Source organism: Lemur catta, chromosome 12 (genome assembly GCF_020740605.2).
Source record: "Lemur catta isolate mLemCat1 chromosome 12, mLemCat1.pri, whole genome shotgun sequence".
Taxonomy (NCBI): Eukaryota; Metazoa; Chordata; class Mammalia; order Primates; family Lemuridae; genus Lemur; species Lemur catta.
The window spans coordinates 65,269,533-65,290,001 of record NC_059139.1 but is presented as its reverse complement, the minus strand read 5'-3'; the positions used below and the strand labels follow the sequence as shown (position 1 = coordinate 65,290,001).

General features: G+C 39.3%; 1 protein-coding gene across 7 annotated transcripts in view; it reads right to left on the bottom strand.

The window, feature by feature from the left end:
- The window catches only part of CAST (calpastatin), a 102,347-nt gene extending 82,191 nt beyond the window's left edge, over positions 1-20,156 (bottom strand). For 3 of the 7 annotated variants that reach the window (XM_045566190.1, XM_045566195.1, XM_045566198.1), the window contains exons 1-2: positions 20,026-20,155; positions 7,213-7,275 (exon numbers count right to left, since the gene is read on the bottom strand). In XM_045566190.1, the coding sequence (XP_045422146.1) occupies positions 7,213-7,275; positions 20,026-20,100 (138 nt within the window). In that variant the 5' untranslated portion in view covers positions 20,101-20,155. Of the gene's footprint in view, positions 1-7,212; positions 7,276-19,339; positions 19,513-20,025 lie in introns of those variants that run through there. The other 4 variants (XM_045566191.1, XM_045566193.1, XM_045566194.1 and 1 more) reach the window with 4 other exon arrangements.
- Between the last annotated feature and the right edge of the window lie 313 nt (positions 20,157-20,469).

The window sequence follows — 20,469 nt, the reverse complement described above, 5'->3', positions numbered from 1 at the left end:
TCAGTGAATTTAACTTCCATTCAATTTCTTCAACATTTTGTTAATATTTGATACTGATTCCATATGCCGTAAGGTAAAATCTTTTCAGAGACAATTTTTTATTGCAATATATTATGGGGGTACAAACATTGAGGTTACATATATTGCCTTTGCACTGTTCAAGTCATAGCTACAAATGGGCCCATCCCAGATAGTGCATATTGCACCCATTAGGTGTGCATCTCCTCCTCCCCCGTCCCTCCTGCCTGATACCGTATGAATGCTACTTGCATATGTGTACTTAAGTGTTGATCAATTAATACCAATTTGATAGTGAGTACATGTGGTGCTTGTTTTTTCATTCTTGTGATAGATACTTCACTTAGAAGAATGGGCTCCAGCACCATCCCAGAGACAATTTTGATGAGACCTAAAATCTCAGGTAATTCAGAACATAAATCCAAAGTGTGGTAATGAAGGGTATATTATTGCTGCATGATATAATGTTGATATATTTATATATTTCTTTATAGAGGCAAAGTGCTTGTTTTTTATTAGCCATTCCCTATCCAATGATATAACATTTTGTATATCACAGATTCTTAATTTATTTTTTATTAATTTATTTTCATTTCAGCATATTACGGGGGTACAAATGTTTGGGTTACATATATTGCCTTTGTCCCACTCGAGTCAGAACTTCAAATGTGTCCATCCCCTTACATGGTGCATACCACACCCATTAGGTGTGAATATACCCAACCCCTCTTCCCCCCTCCCACCTGCCTGAGACCCAATGAACGTTACTACTAAATGTGCACGTAAGTGTTGATCAATTAATACCAATTTGACTGTGAGTACATGTGGTGCTTGCTTTTCCATTCTTATGATACTTCACTTAGTAGAATGGGCTCCAGCTCTATCCAGGATAATATAAGAGGTGCTAGATCACCATTGTTTTTTTGTGGCTGAGTAGAACTTCATGGAATACATATACCACATTTTATTAATCCATTCATGTATTGATGGGCACTTGAGTTGTTTCCACATCTTTGCAATTGTGAATTGTGCTGCTATAAACATTTTAGTGCAGATGTCTTTTTTATAGAAAGTCTTTTGTTCTTTTGGGTAGATGCCCAGTAATGGGATTGCCAGATCAAATGGGAATTCTACTTGTAGCTCTTTGAGATATCTCCATATTACTTTCCACAGAGGTTGTACTGGTTTGCAGTCCCACCAGCAGTGTATGAGTGTTCCTATCTCTCCACATCCATGCCAACATTTATTGTTCTGGGACTTTTTGATAAAAGCGGTACTCACTGGAGTTAAGTGATATCTCATTGTGGTTTTGATTTGCATTTCCCTGATGATTAGAGGTGTTGGGCATTTTTTCATATGTTTCTTGGCCATTAATATGTCTACTTTTGAAAAGTTTCTGTTCATGTCCTTTGCCCACTTTTTAATGGGGTTGTTTGATTTTTTTTCTTGCTGATTTTCCTGAGTTCTATGTAGATTCTAGTTATCAGCCCTTTATCAGATGTGTAGCATGTGAATATTTTCTCCCATTCTGTAGGTTGTCTACTTGCTCTTGTGACAGTTTCCTTGGCTATGCAGAAGCTTTTTAATTTGATCAGGTCCCATGTGTTTATTTTTGTTGTCACTGTGATTGCCTTTGGGGTCTTCTTCATAAATTCTTTCCCTAGGCCAATGTCTATAAGAGTTTTCCAACATTTTCTTCTAGAATTCTGATAGTTTCATACCTTAGGTTTAAGTCTGTTATCCACCATGAGTTGATTTTTGTGACAGGTGAGAGGTGCAGATCCTGTTTCAATCTTCTACATGTGGCTATCCAATTTTCCCAGCACCATTTATTGAATAAGGATTTTAAATTATTTCATAACATCGAGAAGGAAGGAATCCTCCCCAGCACATTTTATGAAACCAACATCACCCTGATACCAAAACCACGAAAGGACAAAACAAAAAAAGAAAACTATAGACCAATATCCCTTATGAATATAGATGCAAAAATTCTCAAAATCCTAGCAAACCGAATTCAGGTGCTTATCAAAAAAATAATCCATCACACCAAGTGGGCTTCATCCCAGAGATGCAGGGATGGTTCAACAAACACAAATCTATAAATGTAATTCAACACATAAATAGAAGTAAAAATAAAGACCATATGATCTTCCCAATAGATGCAGAAAAAGCATTCAACAAAATTCAGCACTCTTTTATAATAAGAATGCTTAACAAAATAGGCATAGATGGGACTTACCTAAAATTATACAAGCCATATATGACAAAGCCATAGCCATCATACTGAATGGGGAAAAATTGAAAGCATTTCCACTTGGAACTGGAACCAGACAAGGTTGTCCTCTATCACCATTTCTATTCAACATAGTGCTGGAATTCCTAGCCGGAGCATTCAGACAAGAGAAGGAAATCAAGGGCATCCAAATGGGGACAGAAAAGGTCAAACTATTGCTCTCTGCTGACGATATAATCTTATATCTAGAAAACCCCAAAGATTCGGCCATGAGACTACTGAAATTGATAAACAATTTCAGCAAAGTCTCAGGTTATAAAATCAATGTACACAAATCAGTAGCATTCCTATGTGCCAACAATAGTCAAACTGAGAACCAAATCAAAGACTCAATACCCCTCACAGTAGCAAGAAAGCAAATAAAATACCTAGGAATATATTTAATTAAGGAGGTGAGAGACCTCTACAGGGATAACTACAAAACACTGAGGAAAGAAATAGCAGAGGATGTAAACAGGTGGAAAACCATCCCATGCTCATGGGTCCGCAGTATCAACATCGCTAAAGTGTCTCTACTACCCAAAGTGATCTATAGATTCAATGCAATCCCTATTAAAACAGCAACATCATTTTTCACAGATCTAGAAAAAATAATTTTACACTTTGTATGGAACCAGAGAAGACCCCATATAGCAAAAGCAATCTTCATCAAAAGGAACAAATTGGGAAGCATCAATTTACCAGACTTCAGGCTATACCACAAGGTTATAGTAACTTAAACAGCATGGAACTGGCACAAGAACAGAGACATAGATCAATGGAACAGAACTGAGAACCCAGACACAGAGTCTTAATTTAAAGGCTTATTATTTTCATATTTTTTAAGGTAGATCTTTAGCTCTTGATAAAACAGTCCATTGAATGGTGATGTATGTAGCTCTATTTTCTAGCTATTGGCATATGTTTCTGACTGTTATATGTAGTTTGTTTTAAAAGAAAGGTCTAAACTTAACGAACTATAAAATTTCCTTCTTTCTAATGGGAAAGCCTTTGCAATATATAATCAATCAAATATTCAAGTCCTATCCCATCCCATGGTTGGAAATCAATAAGGGTCTCACCTTTTTTGTCAATAAGCTCTCTTTGTTGGCCTAATAATAATAGTGATAATAATAAAATAACATCGATAATACTAACAACAATAACAGCAACTAACACTTATAGACACTTCTTATGTCCCAGACACTGTTATAGATACTTCATATAGATAGTCTCATTGCTCTGCACACTAACTCTTATGTAGGAGTTATTATTATCCCCATTTTGCAGATGAAAAAAGTGCCCTTAGTAAGGCAAAGTAACTTGCCTAGTGACACACAGCTAGGAAGTGGCAGAGCTGGCATTCAAATCCAGGCAGTCAGACTCTGAAGCCTGCCCTCAGCAAGTATAATATGCTGCCTCCATAGCAGGTTAACTGGGTTGTGAATGTGGCTCTTCAAAGCTTCCACAACAGATGAGAAGAAGATGCTTTTACTGTGGTCTCAGAGTGGCACAAAATATTTGTCCTGAATTTTGTAAACTTTCTAAATTTCTCTCAGAATTGAACCTAAATTTGTATCTTAGGGTGAATTCACTGTTATAATGTCTACATAATGCCTGGTATTTATAACTGTGTTTTATACTTAACTTCATGCACTACTCATGAATACCTATCTGATAGGCTCTACATAAGTAATTCTAATACCTATGTAAACCACCTTCACTTATAGAAAGGCAAGCAGTGACCTAAATTATTTCATGATGACTTACACAAGAAGAAGACAAATGTACCAGGAATTGCAGAAAAATCCCAGAAAAGAGGAGACATGGAATGCTCCATGATGATGATATCCCAACTCGTAAATCTCAAGTACCTCTGTTAAAACGCATGAGGAGTTACACCCAAATGACACATAGAACAGAGTCTAAAATGAAAAGCCATTTCACAGGTTGTACCCCAAGCAAACTAGAAGAGACTTGATTCAAGAAGCTAAACACTGTCATTATGAGTTAATTCCAAGAATTCCTGGTATAAATATTCTCTTTAGCAGTTCCTATTTTCTTATCTTCTCATAGAAGAGGATATAACTTTAGTAAACACTAAAGAAAGTCAATTAAATGCCAAAATCTAGGCAGCATCTCCACTATAAAGAGCCGGTGGAACCATATTGAAAAGCACAGTTGGTGAACCACTTGTATTGTGCATCTGAAACACAGTAAGCCAACACTCCTGAAAGACCCTCTGTCTCCTGAATGGTCAGACTCCATACAGAAATGTGATCATCTAGTCCCCCTACCCTCAAAATTAGAGCACAAAATAATGACCAGATTAAATGCCATATCAAATGCCAAGGTACTTGAAAAATGATGTTCTATGCACTTAAAAGCCACACACACTGATGGGCCTTTTTTTAATTGGAAAAGATTTATCTATCATGAAGCACATTTTTTTTATCATTTTAAGTAGAGGCTAAAATGTTAACAGTGTTCCTTTGTTATCTTTGCTTAAACATTGGGATATGCAATATTTCACTAAACATATATGTATAGAAAAAAGACAGGCCGGGCGCGGTGGCTCACGCTTGTAATCCTAGCACTGGGAGGTGAAGGCGGGAGGATCGCTCGAGGTCAGGAGCTCAAGACCAGCCTGAGCAAGAGCGAGACCCCGTCTCTACTAAAAATAGAAAGAAATTAGCCAGACAACCAAAAATATATAGAAAAAATTAGCTGGGTATGGTGGCACATGTCTGTAATCCCAGCTACTCGGGAGGCTGAGGCAGAAGAATTGCCTGAGCCTCGGAGTTTGAGGTTGCTGTGAGCTAGGCTGACACCACGGCACTCTAGCCTGGGCAACAGAGTAAGACTCTGTCTCAAAAAAAAAAAAAAAAAAAGACAAAGGGAAAACCACCAAGATGTTAATAGTGCTCACCTCTAGGTACTAGACTTCTAGATGATGGTATTTATTTTCTTTAAATTCTTTGGTACTTCCTAAATTTTCTTCAATGATTATATTTTAGCTGTATGATTACTAAAAGTACTAAAATCAGCATATATAATTATGAATACATGATGTTATCATATTAAGAATACACACAAAATTTTGTAACAGTGGTTACAACTAAGTGGTAAGACTCAGGGTGATATTTTTTGTTTTTCACAAGTATGTATCACTTTTGTGATTTAAAAAAGGCTAACTTTATTAAAACAAAAAAAGTAAGAAAAATAAAAAAATATTTGAGTCATTCAATACTTAATTCATGCATTTTAGAAGGAGGAAATGTAAATACTGAGGGAAAAAATGTCACCAATGCTGTTTATTAGCTAAGGAAAATGTACCAAATATTTTTTCCTTTAAGGCACAATTTCTATCTCTTCTATTTATATCTCCCTTTCTTTACTCATAAAAATATATCCATTGTGAAATTTGAAGCTTTTAAAATTGGCTCTGTGAGATCAGGCCCATTTTGTGCTTTAAATTTCATTCCCCAGGACTTCACTGAAATATGTTGCTAAAAGGCTCACACTCCTCCAGTGTGGCCAGATGTGTCAGTCAAATACTTTAAATAGATTTGATTGCAGGTTTGGAAAGACTTATTTATTCCACTGTATTTAAAGATGCTGATGTTGAATGTTTCCATTTTTCTTTTTCCTGCTCTCTAGTCATTTTATCTTTAGCTTGTTAGTCCATGCAACTTTTGGTCTTATAAGTCCTCTACATCTGAGATGGACTTGACAAATTCATAATGATTGGTGTAAACAAACATAAATTTTATCCTAGTGAAAAAGAAAAATTTTGGTTTTTCAAATGGAAATTTATTTTTTAATGATTTAACCAAGAAATGGGATGAAATTTTAATGTAAGTTTACTTTTATTTTCTGTTTTTAAAGAAATATTTTCCATTTATGGCTATGAAAAACTCACTATAAATTTCCTTGGTAAGAAATAATCTAAATTATATTTTCATGGGTATTGGTAATGGGAACAATGGTAGAAAACTGAGAAGTAAATCTCATTCCAGAATGCATAACAGGCTCTGCCATAGCAGCCTCCTTACATATTGAATATTTTGAAACTACAGAAAAATAAGCAGGAAGAGGAACTAAATTTCTAAAAACACCTGTTTAATGCATAATGTAGAGAAAAATAAAATGATCACTTTACACTTTCTAAGTTTTCATACACCTTTCAGGACCTGCCTATATGGCTTTTAAATCTTAGAAATGACACAATTTCTACTGAATGAAGATGAATATGTCTATTGAGATGTAACACATAAAAAGCAGCTGAAGGGAGGCAAATCCAGCACCCTTTTGAATGACAGAACTTTCACATGACCCTTCCATAGAGAAGTAGGTCAACGTTGACAGCGCAGGTGATGATGTGTCATGCAGTGAAAGGAGAAATTCACGGCTTCAAAGAAAACCCATCTCAAAGTGGGGAGATTTGGTTTTACTAGTATTTCCAGAGAATCAATGAAAATGAAAATAGTTCTCTCTTCCTTTTGTTTACAAACCTGAAAGACTGCTTAATCTAGGCTGCCACTGTCCTCCTTTCATGGTGCACTCTCATGAAGAAAGATTTTCCTTTCTACTATAGCATTTGGTTTCCCTTCTATGCTCGCCATGTTGACCAACAAAACAATTAAGATTCACCAATTCCTATAGGGAAAACGCTCTAAATAGCTGAATTCTATTTCTAAATGGAAACTACTTATAAAGATTCTTTTCCCAGGAACATTTGAGTTTTTATTTATTTTTAATGATTTTCACTTATATTCTTGAATCAAATCTTAGTTAAAACTAAATTTGTCAATATTTCAGTAGAAGCTCTTTGCTACATTATTGTTTAATATTTCAAGACAGAACTTACAGTTTAAAAGGAAGAGAAAATGAAATGAAATGAAATGAAATGAAATTACCTCATCTGATCCTTTCTTTTCTACTGGTCTGGAAGGCGATCCACTGGTTTTTTCACCAACCTGCTATAAAATTGTAAAAAAGAAAAATTCTTAATAAAGCAAGATGATATAAGATAATAGTGACTTTAAATCCCGAAAGCTAAATGCATAGAATTTAAAAACTAGGGACCACTTTAATCTTCCTTCTGAGAATGTTGGTAATTTTGGTTTTTGTTTTCTTAGAGATAGGGTCTTGCTCTCTTGTCAACCAGGCTAGAGTACAGTGGTGCAATCATTGCTCACTGCAGCTTGAACTCCTGGGCTCAAGCGAGCCTCCCGTCTCAGCCTCCCGAGTACCTGGTATTAGAGGCATGCCACCACACCTGTTTAATTTTTAAATTTTTTGTAGAAATGGCATCCCGCTATGTTACCCAGCCTGGTCTGAAACTCTTGGCCTCAAGTGATCCTCCTGCCTCAGCCTCTCAAAGCACTGGGATTACAGGCATAAGCTACTGTGCCCAGCCAAGAATGTTGGTAATTCTATACCACTGTAGGTCAGGTGGCTCTCAAAAATCAAGAGATGCTACAAATGAATCAAGACATTCATTTGGGATCCGGAAAGTCAGGCTGTAATTAACTGGATGCAGAGATGATGGTGATGCCAAGGCGCATCTCATCTCCTACAAAATGCCTCATGGAATTTTAAAGCCCAAATTTCCAGCATGGTTGACATCTGGTTCATCATGGAGATGAGATCTCTAAGGACCACGTTGTATCTGAACCCATATTTAAGCCCGAGTTCAGCATGAACTCGAGGGTCCTCCATAGCCTTCCAAGTCACCTGTCCCTTCTCATGGCTCTTGGGAATTCCCCAGAGTTCTTCCAACTGAGAATTCACCAATGTAGAAGGACAAAACCTCAAGAGCAAAGACCATCCTGCAACTTCTCCTATGTATTATGGCTTTAAGATTTTATTATGTCTAGAAACAAGAGTATTTTTCTTACTAGGACAGTGGGGATGAATACAATTGTTAAAGTTTTATTTTTAATTGATACATAATAACTGTACATATCTATGGGGTGCAATGTGATATTTTGATACATGAATACATTATGCTATGATCAAATCAGGATAATTACCAAATCTATCACTGCAAACATTTATCATTTCTTTCAAATGAACATTCAAAATTTTTCCTAGTTATTTTGAAATATACAGTGCATTACTGTCACCCTACTGTGCAATAGAACACCTGAACTTATTCCTTCTAACTGTAACTTTGTACCTATTAACCAACTCCTCCTTAATGCAAATATTTTTACATGGTATATAAAAGCTTCAAGTAGCTTACATGCTCATTTGTTTTGGTGATAAGATAAAATAAGTCATAAGTTTATTGAATTTGTTTGAGAATGAAAAAAAAGTATGTGTTCCTGAATAGGGAGTACAAAGAATTATTTTATTATATGCATACTGTGGGATATTCAAGAAAGTAGGAAAAGGGAGCCAGATATGAGAAAAATAAAAGCTTACCATTGGATTCAATCCCAAACACCCTCAGTTAAATCAAAATACAAAATATTATTATGTTCCCTAAAGAAGAATCACAACCTGGATATGTGAGTCAATGAAGAAGATAATTTATTATCTATAAGACAGTTTCATATACATTCTTATTTGATACAAAAAAGGAGGCTCATGTGGTTTCGTGAATGAGAAAACTAAGAATAACAGCTATTTTGTGTTTTTCACAGGGACACATAGCTAGTAAATGGGAAAATGTCACAAAGTCGGTTTTTCTGATTAAAAGCTGTTGTTTGCCACTATATCATGCTAAATGGAATTAGTTAACTTTCCCTTTAACCGTATCAACAGATACGTTACTAAAAATAGCCAAGGAATACCAGAACATGTGGCTGAAATCTTTCCTTAAAAGTTCTTTGTATGAAAAACTAGCAGTAAATCACTTTCATGAGTGTGCAATCCTTACCCAAAAGAAACACTCTCATGGAGTAGTGATTGGAATCCACTGAAAAGCAGCCGGGCTGCAATAGCTTGGTGGATGAAACCCAACACAGGGCTTGCTTTACCTATATGTCCTAGCCAAGGGTTTGTCTGTCTATGGTTGAGGGCAATCAGCATGGAATAATGAATCTTGAAAAAAGAAAGGAACCATTTGAAAGCCCACTTATATATCAGAGCTAGATGGTAATCGATAAATATTAGAATAATTGGTGAACAAAACATTTGTAAAAGCCAGACTTGGGGGGGACCACTACTTATCTCTATTAAAGTAAGTAAGGAAGCCATTAACATGAGATTGTCTCTATACTCTATACTCAGAGCCCTTACAGGAGCAAACTGAAACTTAACTTGAAGGCATTTCTTGTAACTGACTGAAAACAAACAAACAAGAATGACAACAACAAAAAGTGAGTGACAGCCAAATCACAAACAGCCAGCCAGCTAACTGGTGATGTAACTACAAACATTCCACCAGACCACACCCGAATAAGGTAAATGCCTAGCTGTAGCCAATCACATTCAGCCTATAAAAGCTCACTGCTCATGTTGCTGGAGTGCTTGAAGCTCTTGGAACCTCTTTTGGTTTTGAGTACTACCCAATTCATGAATTGTTCTTTGCTCCAATCAACTCTGTTAAACTTATTTTGACTACAGTTTTTCTTTAAACATCTGTAAAAGAATCATTCAACATTCAGAGATAATATTTGATAAGGAAAGATCTACAAAGACAGAGGTTTACCAAATTTGTCTCCTTCCAGAACTGGTAATTTTATAATCATGATATCATATCCATTTATTATCTGCAAGTCATATTTTTTTCAGATTAGGTAAAGTAGAAACAATATCAATATCCACTCTTTCATTGAGTGTTTGCTGTTTTGAGTGCTTCATTTCTTTGTCAGGAAGTATTATAATTCCATTTTACAAATAAGAAAACTTGAAATCCAACTCTGTCTTGTCCAGTGCAAAGCTCCATGTTCTCTACATAGTCCCATTCTGCTTCCTGCTCATGTGGCAAATATATATCATGATTTATTATCCCACAGTAAATGTACATACAGTCTTTTCTCCCTTAAATATAGGTATATAAATGATTGCTTTAAAAAGATTAAAAAACTGTTTCCTGATGGTACTTCAAAAGGGATTCCATTGTAGTACTCTAACCAACATCATCAGTTATTTGCTTCCATTGAAATGCTCAGAATCCTTTAAAATTATGCAGGTTCCAAATAATAGTTTGGGGGGAATATATGTAATGAATGCTTTAAAAAATATTGAGCTATAATTACAACTTAAAAACTTAGTATTATAAGCATTGTTATTTTGTGATGTCAAAAGAAATATTTGTTCTCAATAGAAAGCTCTATTACAAAGTATGACATAAATAAAAATTACTTATAATCAAGTGCCAACTTTTTTGGAACTTTTTGGATTCAATTTTTCAGTTCCTTCTTTTAACCTAGCTTTTTATTATGAAAATTTTCCAACATACAGAAAAATTGAAAGAATACTGCAATGAATGTCCACATTCCCATCACTTAGATTTCAAAAAGTATTAACATAGCTGCCATATTTTGCCATGTTTGGAGAAAGAGAGAGAGAGAAGAAGAAAGAATATCTATTTGTCTATATATGCCTGTATTGGAAAGTAAATTACAGACATCCTGAAACTTTAAAAAACATTTCACCATGCATCTCCTCAAATTGAGCACATTTCCCCATACAACCCCATTACTATTATAACCCTAGGAGAATTAACAAGAATTCCCTAATACCATTTGATTTCTAGTAAATAACAACTTTATAAACTAACCATTGTCCTGATCATTTCTTGGGACTTACTCATCAGTCTGTTAATAATGTAAAATCAGTTATATCTTTTCACTGAGAGAGATTCAAAGTGCCTGATTTTAAAATTCAGGATTTATGGAATAATTGAGCACTCTTCACATAATTAAGGGGGTGGAATGAAATATTTGGGAATGATATATGTCAAATTTGATCCAGCTCAGGACCCTGCAGCAAATCTTTCTAAGAGTAAAGAGAGAACACTTCGCCCACCACTATTGCATGTAGCTGGAGGGTGGGGAGAGGTAAGAGGGGCAGGGCGCTTGGCGACCACGTGGGGAGGTTCACACGGTCAGGAAGCCGGTGCAGCACTGGGCTCCCCCTGGGTAAACTCTGACTGCTCAGTGAAGGAGCACAGTGCCCTGTGTTCACAAGTCTTACTTGGTCACGTTAGTCAGGATTATAGTCTGTGGGCCAGAGACTGGGATGCTCTGGATCTTGTTAAAAACTAGCTGAGAGGGCGGGCACGGTGGCTCATGCCTGTAATCCTAGCACTCTGGGAGGCCAAGGCGGGTGGATCCCTCAAGGTCAGTAGTTCGAGACCAGCCTGAGCAAGAGTGAGACCCCCATCTCTACTAAAAATAGAAATAAGTTATCTGGCCAACTAAAAATATATATACAAAAAATGAGCCAGGCATAGTGGCACATGCTTGTAGTCCCAGCTACTCGGGAGGCTGAGGCAGAAGGATCGCTTAAACCGAGGAGTCTGAGGTTGCTGTGAGCTAGGCTGACGCCACGGCACTCACTCTAGCCCGGGCAACAAAGCGAGACTCTATCTCAAAAAAAACAAAAAAAAACTAGCTGAGATCTTTTGATTTTCCTTAGAGCAATCCAGTGCTCTAAAATGAAAACAAAATAAACAACTCAAAAATCACAAAGCAAAAAACCTTCCTATTCTAAAACTGGTTTATTTTATAAAATTAGTCAAACACACAATACTTATGAATTCTGTCCCATATTAGCAGCTGGAGAGGCCAAAGACAGGAAGAGCAGAACAGGATGCCAGCCCCAAAGCAGTAAAGAATTTCTACAGGACACCACATGGGAGCTAACATGAAGGCTAGAGGTGGTATGTGCTACAGGAGTTCAGATAAGGGAAGAAATCAGATAGATAAAGGGCTTTCCTGTCTTCCTTTAACAAAGAATATTTTCCAAACTGTTTTCACCCTAGCGTCATTACATATTTGGCAAGTATAGCTGTGCTTTGTCCTCATTCTAGGAGACAGCATTTATATGCTTAAAATCGTCTGCTCCAGCAAACCCATAAACCAGTGAGGAAATCAGCAAGAGCTAAGAGCAGTAGGGCTTGGAGGCTGAGCTCTCGCCCCGCTGAGGCCTTCTGCCAGTGCAGCTTGCCGCACTTGGGCCTCTCCCTGTCATTACCCAGATACACGCGGATACACGCACAGACAAAGGTACATGACACTCAAAATAAGATAAAATCAAACAAACGTCTACTCATATAAAAGAAGAAAGAAGACAGAAAAACAGCTTTTGCAAGTCTAAATCTAGCTGTGAAAAGAGTACCAAATGCTACTGTGCTTCTGAAATGCCTTTGCTTATTTAAAAAAAAAATTAAAATTGTGGTGATGGTTGCACTACCCTGTGAACATATACTAAGAAAACACTGTATCATATGCTTTCATAGGTGAATTATTTGAAAACTTGAAAATTCTTCTTCGACTTGAAGACCAAGCCATAGAGATAATATTTGCATGTCCAGGGACAGCTGCGGCAAAATGATGAAGCAATAAAAGGTGATCTTGGTGCCCTGTGGACTTCCCCAGCAGTGGTATGTCAGCTCTCACTCCACCGTCACACACGTGGAGAAAGGCTTGTTGCAGGGGCCTCCTGAGGATTAGAAAGCCTCTGTTAACCGTGGGTCCCATCCTTCAGTGCATGCTACAAGCACCTGGGAAGCTTTTGGAAACACTGGTGCCAGTGCACAGGGATTTATATTTAGTTTGAATAGGGTGGGGCCTGGGCGTGGATATAGTATTTTAAAATTCCCCAGCTGATTCCAATATGCAGCCAGGATTGGGAAACACTGGTTTTGAGGGGAGATTTGTGGGCACCATGACAGGAAGCGGAGGTTTCAGCTTCTCAAACCACCCCACTGTGTCAGCACCCATGGGGCAGTTCACAGGGTCAGGCAGGCCCTGCAGCACTGGGCTCCACCTGGGTAAACTGATTGCTCAGTAAAGGAGCACAGTGCCCTGTGTTCACACCGGCATTTCCCATCTAATTCTAATTCTGAGCCTTGCCCTGTTAGCGGAACATCATATCCTCATATGTGCACATTAGACTATTTGCTAGTAAAGTAAACAAATTAGCCCTTTATTGTATGAGTACTCTCTTGCTTATTGTTACCTGATAAATGTATACCATCTTGCCTTCCCAATCAGATGGTAAATTATATTCTTTTTCTTCTAGTTGTGTGGTGGGACCATGATAAATAATTCTTGATTGAATGATCACATTTCCACAAACCACTAAATATTCCCCGAGAAGCGCTTTTGCTCGTCAGATCAGTAAATTAGACAAGAGAGGAAGAGGCCAAGAAAACAGCTTAAAAATTAAGAGACAACGTACAAATTGGTATTACCTACAGAATACCTTAAAATCTATTTGTGTATGCTATTCTGGTTGTTAAAACAACACTATTCAGCAAACAAGCAGAAGGAGCAAAACGTAAACCTCGGTTTGCTTTAAAACAGTCTCCCTGGGTGCAGATCCCAGGCCTATATGCCTTCAGGTGGATTGCTTGCCCTTGGCCTAGCCCTGCTCTGTTGGTATGGCAGCTGATCTTTCTGCTGCATTTCACTTGATGGAGGGCCTGGAGCTGGATTTGGCCAATGGCAGGCACAGCCAGGAGACTGGAGGTGGGGGCTAGGTGGTGTCTCTCCTCTTTCTCTTTACCTCTGAGGGCCTCTCTAGTAGCATCTCCTTCAGGACAGTTCAGCTGTGGTTCCAGCTTCCCCAGGGCGATCCTGCTCCTTCCTCTATCCCTCCTGCCTAGGGATGGTAGCAGCTTCCTGCAATTTCTAATCTCTGGGTTGCTTTACCCTCCCCTGCTGGCTTTCCAGGTTTTCTTATAAGCTGGAAAACCAACTCCCTACATTTTATTCCCTTTGTTTTACATACTTAGAGTTGGTGAGGTGTGGTGGGTCATGCCTGTAATCCCACCACTTTGGGAGGCCCAGATGAGAGGATCACTTGAGGCCAGGAGTTCAAGACTACCCTGGGCAACATACCAAGACCCCTGTCTCTATAAAAAGTTAGCCAGGCATGGTGTCATTCCCCTGCAGTCCCAGCTACTCAGGAGGCTGAGGCAAGAGGATCTCTTGAACCCAGAAATTTGAGGTTACAGTGAGCTATGATTGCACCACTGCACTCCAGCCTGGACAACAGAACAAGACCCTGCCTCTATAAATAAACAAATGAATAAATAAATACTCCGAGTTGTTTCTGTCTCTTAGTTGACTGTGATAAACTCTGATAGGAAAGAAAGAGCATAGATTTGGAAGGCTATGTGAGCTTGAGCAAATAATTTAACCTTTAAGCTTCTCCTCATGAAATATAGCTAATGGTACCTACCCCAGGACCTAGCATATTTATGAAATGAGCTGATGTTAATGAGAAGTCTAGCTCATTGTCTAGTTCATTTTAAAAGTACAATTAAAATTATTCCACTCCTTTCTTTTTCCTTGGCATCAATCTGATCGTGGTAAATTAGGTGCCAACAAAATGAATATGAGAAGAATAGGTTGGAAGGTTTCATTTTCTAAGACTGTAAACATTAGAACATTCTACTTTCTTTAAAGTAGAAAGGAACATTATCAGTTCACCTAATAAGTTTTTGTTTATCACTCTGTCTCATAACTATATTAGTCTCACATCTCCATGTAACACCCAAGGAAATAAACTACATGAGGGAATACAGAATTCATTTTCCCAACAATCTATGGCAATTTGGTTACAGGGATGACACTTAAATTTGCAATTCCCATATTTTAAAATATAATTAAAGGGTTTGTGTGTGCGTGTGTGTTGGTAGGTGTAGGGGTTAATAGATAAAACAAGATTGGCACAAAGATAATTATTGATGTCAACTAATTGGGACCTCATTATCCTCTCTTTTTCTGTGCACATGTAAAAAATTCCTAATAAAAGGTTTTGAAAAATTTAGAATCCTCTTATCTCAAGAGTATTTGTCTCTCTAGAATCACACAAAGGCAAAATCCTAGCTGTTTTACTTAGTTTTAATACTGAAAATCCCAAGCTTATGGAGAAGGCAAATGTGGGAGGCAGGTTTTATTTATTAAAAAAAAAAAAATCAGTGAGTGCCCACTATGAGCTAGGAGGGGAGGGTAATTATTAAAGAAATTAAGAAAATGAAAGGCCTGGCTTTCAATACATGATACTTCTCTGCTCCTCTAAAAACATTAGATATCAAATCACAATATTGTTGGAGTAACTTTCTTTGGTATTCTCATATTTTAAAAAAGATGTGTATTAAGGATTAACTATATAGCTATAATTCTGAAATCCCTGTGTTTCATTGAACCCCAAGTGGTCTTTTTCCTAATATTTTATGATTTTTGTGGACATGCCAAGATGACATTCTAAAGGTACATAATTTTTGTCCAGTTTTCAGAGGTAGTGTTGATTGTCTAACTAACTGCCACAGATTAGCTTCCAGGATCTACCTGCAGTGAGGCCTTTTGAGTTTTTTTCTAAGTCAAAGGAGATGTCCTGAGAATTTAAATAGTTACTTTTTTGCCATTTCAGTGGTCATTAGGATGTACGCATAGTTTTATCTATGAGAAATGCAAGAGAAGGGCCAGCATGGACCACCCACACAATTTTTGCGTCCACAGCACCGTGCATAAAACTGGCACATAGTAGGTGTACAATAAACAACTGTGACCATATTTGACCATAACTAATTCATTCTTGTGTTCTATGAGTTTTCTATAGTCAAAATGAATTCTATACATTTTCAGGAAACTATAACCACAGACCTTTTTCCTCCTGAGTTAACTGACTCTCCCGTCTGAGGAGATAACCTAAATACTATTCGTTGGATGGAGTTGTGTTTGCATTTTTCTTAACTGGAAAACGCCTGATATACTTTTTTTTCTTTATGGTAGCTGTAAAGCTTTCTTGGTAAGTTTCCATGAAAAGAAAATGTGACAACTTAAAGAACAGAACTTTTTAGTAGCACATTAGTAGAATTTCCATCTTAAAAATACCTCAAGGGAAAAACAAAAAGATGGTCTGCTTAGTTGTATGTAGTCTTGTATCTGCTGAGACAAACTACTCAGAACTAATTACCCACCACCTACCCACTTTCAATCTCAAATGACCACCCACTGTTCCCACCACCAGAGGGCTACATCATTCTTTAAAAAGCACTTGTAGAATATAATTAACTTTCTGAGAAGTGTCAAAACTGATTAAAGAAAAATATTATCAGATATTACTCTTAGTTTAAAAGACTTATATGCAATGGGAAGCTAACTAATTCAGGGATTGCCAGCTCAAAGAGGAAAGTTGTATTTGACTTCTGTGTTCCCACTACAAGTCTGCAGCCTTTTGCAGGCCCTATAGTTCCACCTTCCTTACTCCTAAAGATCACTGCAGCCAAGTGGTCTGTCCTGCCATGGGAGGCTTGTGACACTCTTCCCAGGCTGGCTGCAATGATGGGGCCTCTCAAATGACTGGGTTCCTTGGTCATGCTGTCACTGGGTCCATGGGTCTAATTAGGCTAAGACACACCTTTAATTAACATGGTCTAATGGAATCAACTTATGACTCAGGAACGCGATTGCTGGTATAAGCCAAATTAACTCTCCTTCATGCTTGATCATTATGATGCTCATCAGATGGTCTCCAAATCTAGCTTGTTCAAGTTGTGTTTACTACATAATTCTTCAGAAGACAAAATCAATAGTATTATTGATGACATTCAATGTAGAAACATACATTGTAATATTTCACTGACTACCTTTATAGGTGGCATGTTCTTAAACAAACATATCTTAGATATGTCTTTGAATTATTTTTTTTTATTCTGCCTAAACTTTGAAAGTTAGGTCATGCACAACCTTTTCCAGTATTTAAAGGACCCTACTAAAGATGTTTTAATTATAGGAATTACCACAAGTATTTTGAGATGTCTGTGTATGTATATCTATATCTATATCCATAGATAAAAACACATACATAAGTCTATATAAATATATATGCATTATACATATGTGTATTATATATAAATATGTGCATATGTATACATGCATATATAGTATGTATTTTGGATTGTACATGTGTATATGCTATAAATTGGCTCCACAGACATTTGGGGGATTTATGGGTGGTCTTTTAAGAAATCTTTGAACTCCTTGAAGCTATATGAGAAATGGCATTTGTGTATGTGTGTATTTTGTCATGAGAAAACAGTCCATAACTTCATTTGAATCTCAAAATGGTCTGTGATCACCCACCCACCACCGCCACCAAAAAAAAAAAAGTTTAGGAACCCATGGTCTAGAGCTGTACTGTCCAATACTGTAGCCACTAGTCACTTGTGGCTATGGAACACTTGGAATGTAGCAAGCGTGACTTGCGATGTGCTGTATGTTCAAAATATACAATGCATTTTGAAGAATTAATATGAAAAAGAATGTAAAATATTTATAATATCTGGCATATAGTGGGTTAAATAAAATATACTTATTTTATTTCACCTGTCTTCTTTTTGCTTTTGTTAATGTGGCTATTAGGAAATTTAAAATCACATATGTGGCTCACACTGTATTTCTATTGCACAGGACTGGTTTGGGAAAAGTTAAAGCTTGATCACAGGCGTGATACTGATTATAGGAGGTTACTAATAGCAAAATATTTTTATAATAGTTCCCAAATTGGATTCTAAGATAGGTTTTAGCAAAAAGTCAGTCTATAACTAAACATAACAGGATTAAAAGCATATATGTAAACTATTTTCTTCCAAGTAACCCAGCATAATTTCCTTTAGAGAATCATGAGTTTAGAAGAAGTCTGATGTCAACTCTGAACCACTGCCAACCGTATTTGCAGATAATACACATGGTACATTTTGATAAGAACCTTAGGACAATAGTGACTCAAAGGAAACTTCTGCTCTTAGCACATCAATAAAATTCCATATTTAAGAAGCCTAGAAAATGTATTGGAAAACATTCACAAAGAAATATCTCAAGGGAAATTGGAATTCCAATCCGTAAATATATATGTCAATAGCATCTTGATGTATGAATCTAGTGCTCACCAATCCTTATGTAGTGCATATCACCTCCATTTTACAGATGTGGAAACAGATTCAAAAAGGTTGACTCATTGCCATTTGAGAAGAAGAACTCAGTGTTGGTCTGCACTATGTATTTGGACGATAGTACGCAGTACAGCCTGGCACATAGTAGATGCTCATAAATGTTCATTGGCTGATAAGTTAACAGTTTCTTGATTCTAACACAAGATTTCTAGCTCCAAGGTGTGTCTGATGACATCTTTGCTTTTCCCCAAATCACATGCTGAGAGAGAGAGTTGTACCTAATTTTTTGAAATTCTCACCATAAATCAATGGGACATAAATATTTTGGCTCTGTCAACAAAACTTTTGTGTATTTTTTTTTTTTTTGGAAAGCAATCTAATGTTAAATCATGCTTCCTGGTTCCAAAACAGAAGTGCCAGCTTGATTGGATCACAATTGGCGTTTATTCAATGCATTAAACAAATGGAACTCATTCTCTTCCTCTCTGTCTCCTCCCTTCTCTCTCCCCACCGGTCTTGATCTCAGTTGCTTCTGTCCCTTGGTATTTCGGATTTTTTCTTTGCTTCCCATCCCAGCAGCCACTCCTGCTTTGCGTTGGCGAATACACATCCAACAACCTTCCTCTAAAAGTTGTGAGCTTCAGGAATCCACGTTCTGGAACGGAATTCCTCCAGCAACAATTCTGTTCCATTCAACTAATGAGCACGAGAGAGCCCGGTGCCTTACACCGGAGCGGGTGACATGCACGCGTACGCCCGGGCGCGCTCGCACATACCGCAGGAGGGTGAGTCCTCGGCCTCTCCCGGAGCCCAAGCTGAAGGTCTGCGAGGAGATCGCACCGGTCGGTCCCCACCCCTTCCCCGCCAAACCTCGGACGATACTTCGTCCACACGCCAAGAACACCAAAACAAATGCACTCCCTTCCCAGTCCTGCCCAGGCACAATCGCTACTATTTACCGTCTTGTACCACCAGCTTGCGAATGCCATGGCGACAACCGGCTTGCTCCGTCCGATCCGCGAGGCGGAGGACCCGGCGAAGGCGCGGGGTGCTGCGCTGGGGTCGCCGGCTCACAATTCGCCGGGCGGAGACCTGGCTGGCTCTGAGCTCTGCTCATCCCGCAGCTGCCAGGTGAGCAGGCACCTGGGGGCGGGGCCCGACTTTGGGCCCGCCCCGCCGGCCGGGCCCCGCCCCCCGGTTTGGCTCCGGGCGAGTTAGGGAAGAGGTGTTATTTCTCCAGGCAGCCACGCCCGGCGACACGGACTTAACAGAGAAGACAGGATCCCGCTGTCTAATGAAACAACCCCACTCTCTCTAAGGGTCCTGAAAGAACTTTATTCCCCCTTCATCCTCGTTCTCATTTCACCCGTGTCTTACCTGCCAACTTTTCTCGACGCGCCCCCCCCGCCCCCTCCCCAGCCAAAGCCCCGCCCAAGGCACTTGACCCGGACCCGGGAATCCCTAGCCACCTCCGGCCACCTGCCTGGTGACAGCACTGAGCCTGGACCCTTTGCTGCCCAGAGATGGGGCGCAAAGGCCAGCAGGCCCTGCAGGCCCGGCAACGCCCCGAAGAGGCAGCCCGTGGCTCCGGGACTCGGGTCCCTCTACCGCCCAGCCGAGCGGCTGGGACCGGAGCGCCACTCACCTCCTGGGTGTGGCGGCCGGCCGCGCTGCGCCGGGGCCGCGGGGAGGCGGCGGGCTTCTGGCCGGGCTGGGACATGGCGAGGCCGCGGCGGAGAGTGGAGGCGAGGCCGGGCGGGGAGCTCGGGGAGGGAGGGAGCGGACGGGCGGGCGAGCGCGCCCGTGAGGCAGCTTTTCCGACCCAGCCCCAAGCCCGCGCCCGGGCTCCCCCTCGCCCCGATGGGCCCTCCCCTTCCTGCCGCCGCCGGCCCCGGCCCCCGCGGTGACTGTCCCGGGCTGCCGGGCTGTAACTTAACACCCTCCGCTCCGGGTCTTCAGCCGGCGACCCTCCCCGGCCCCCAGGACTGCTCGGTTCCCTGTTGGTCAGAAAGAGGGGGGCTGGAGGCCGCAGGGTTCCTCCTTCGACCTGCCCGGACGCCTCTTGCAGTTGTGCAACGGGACAGAGAGA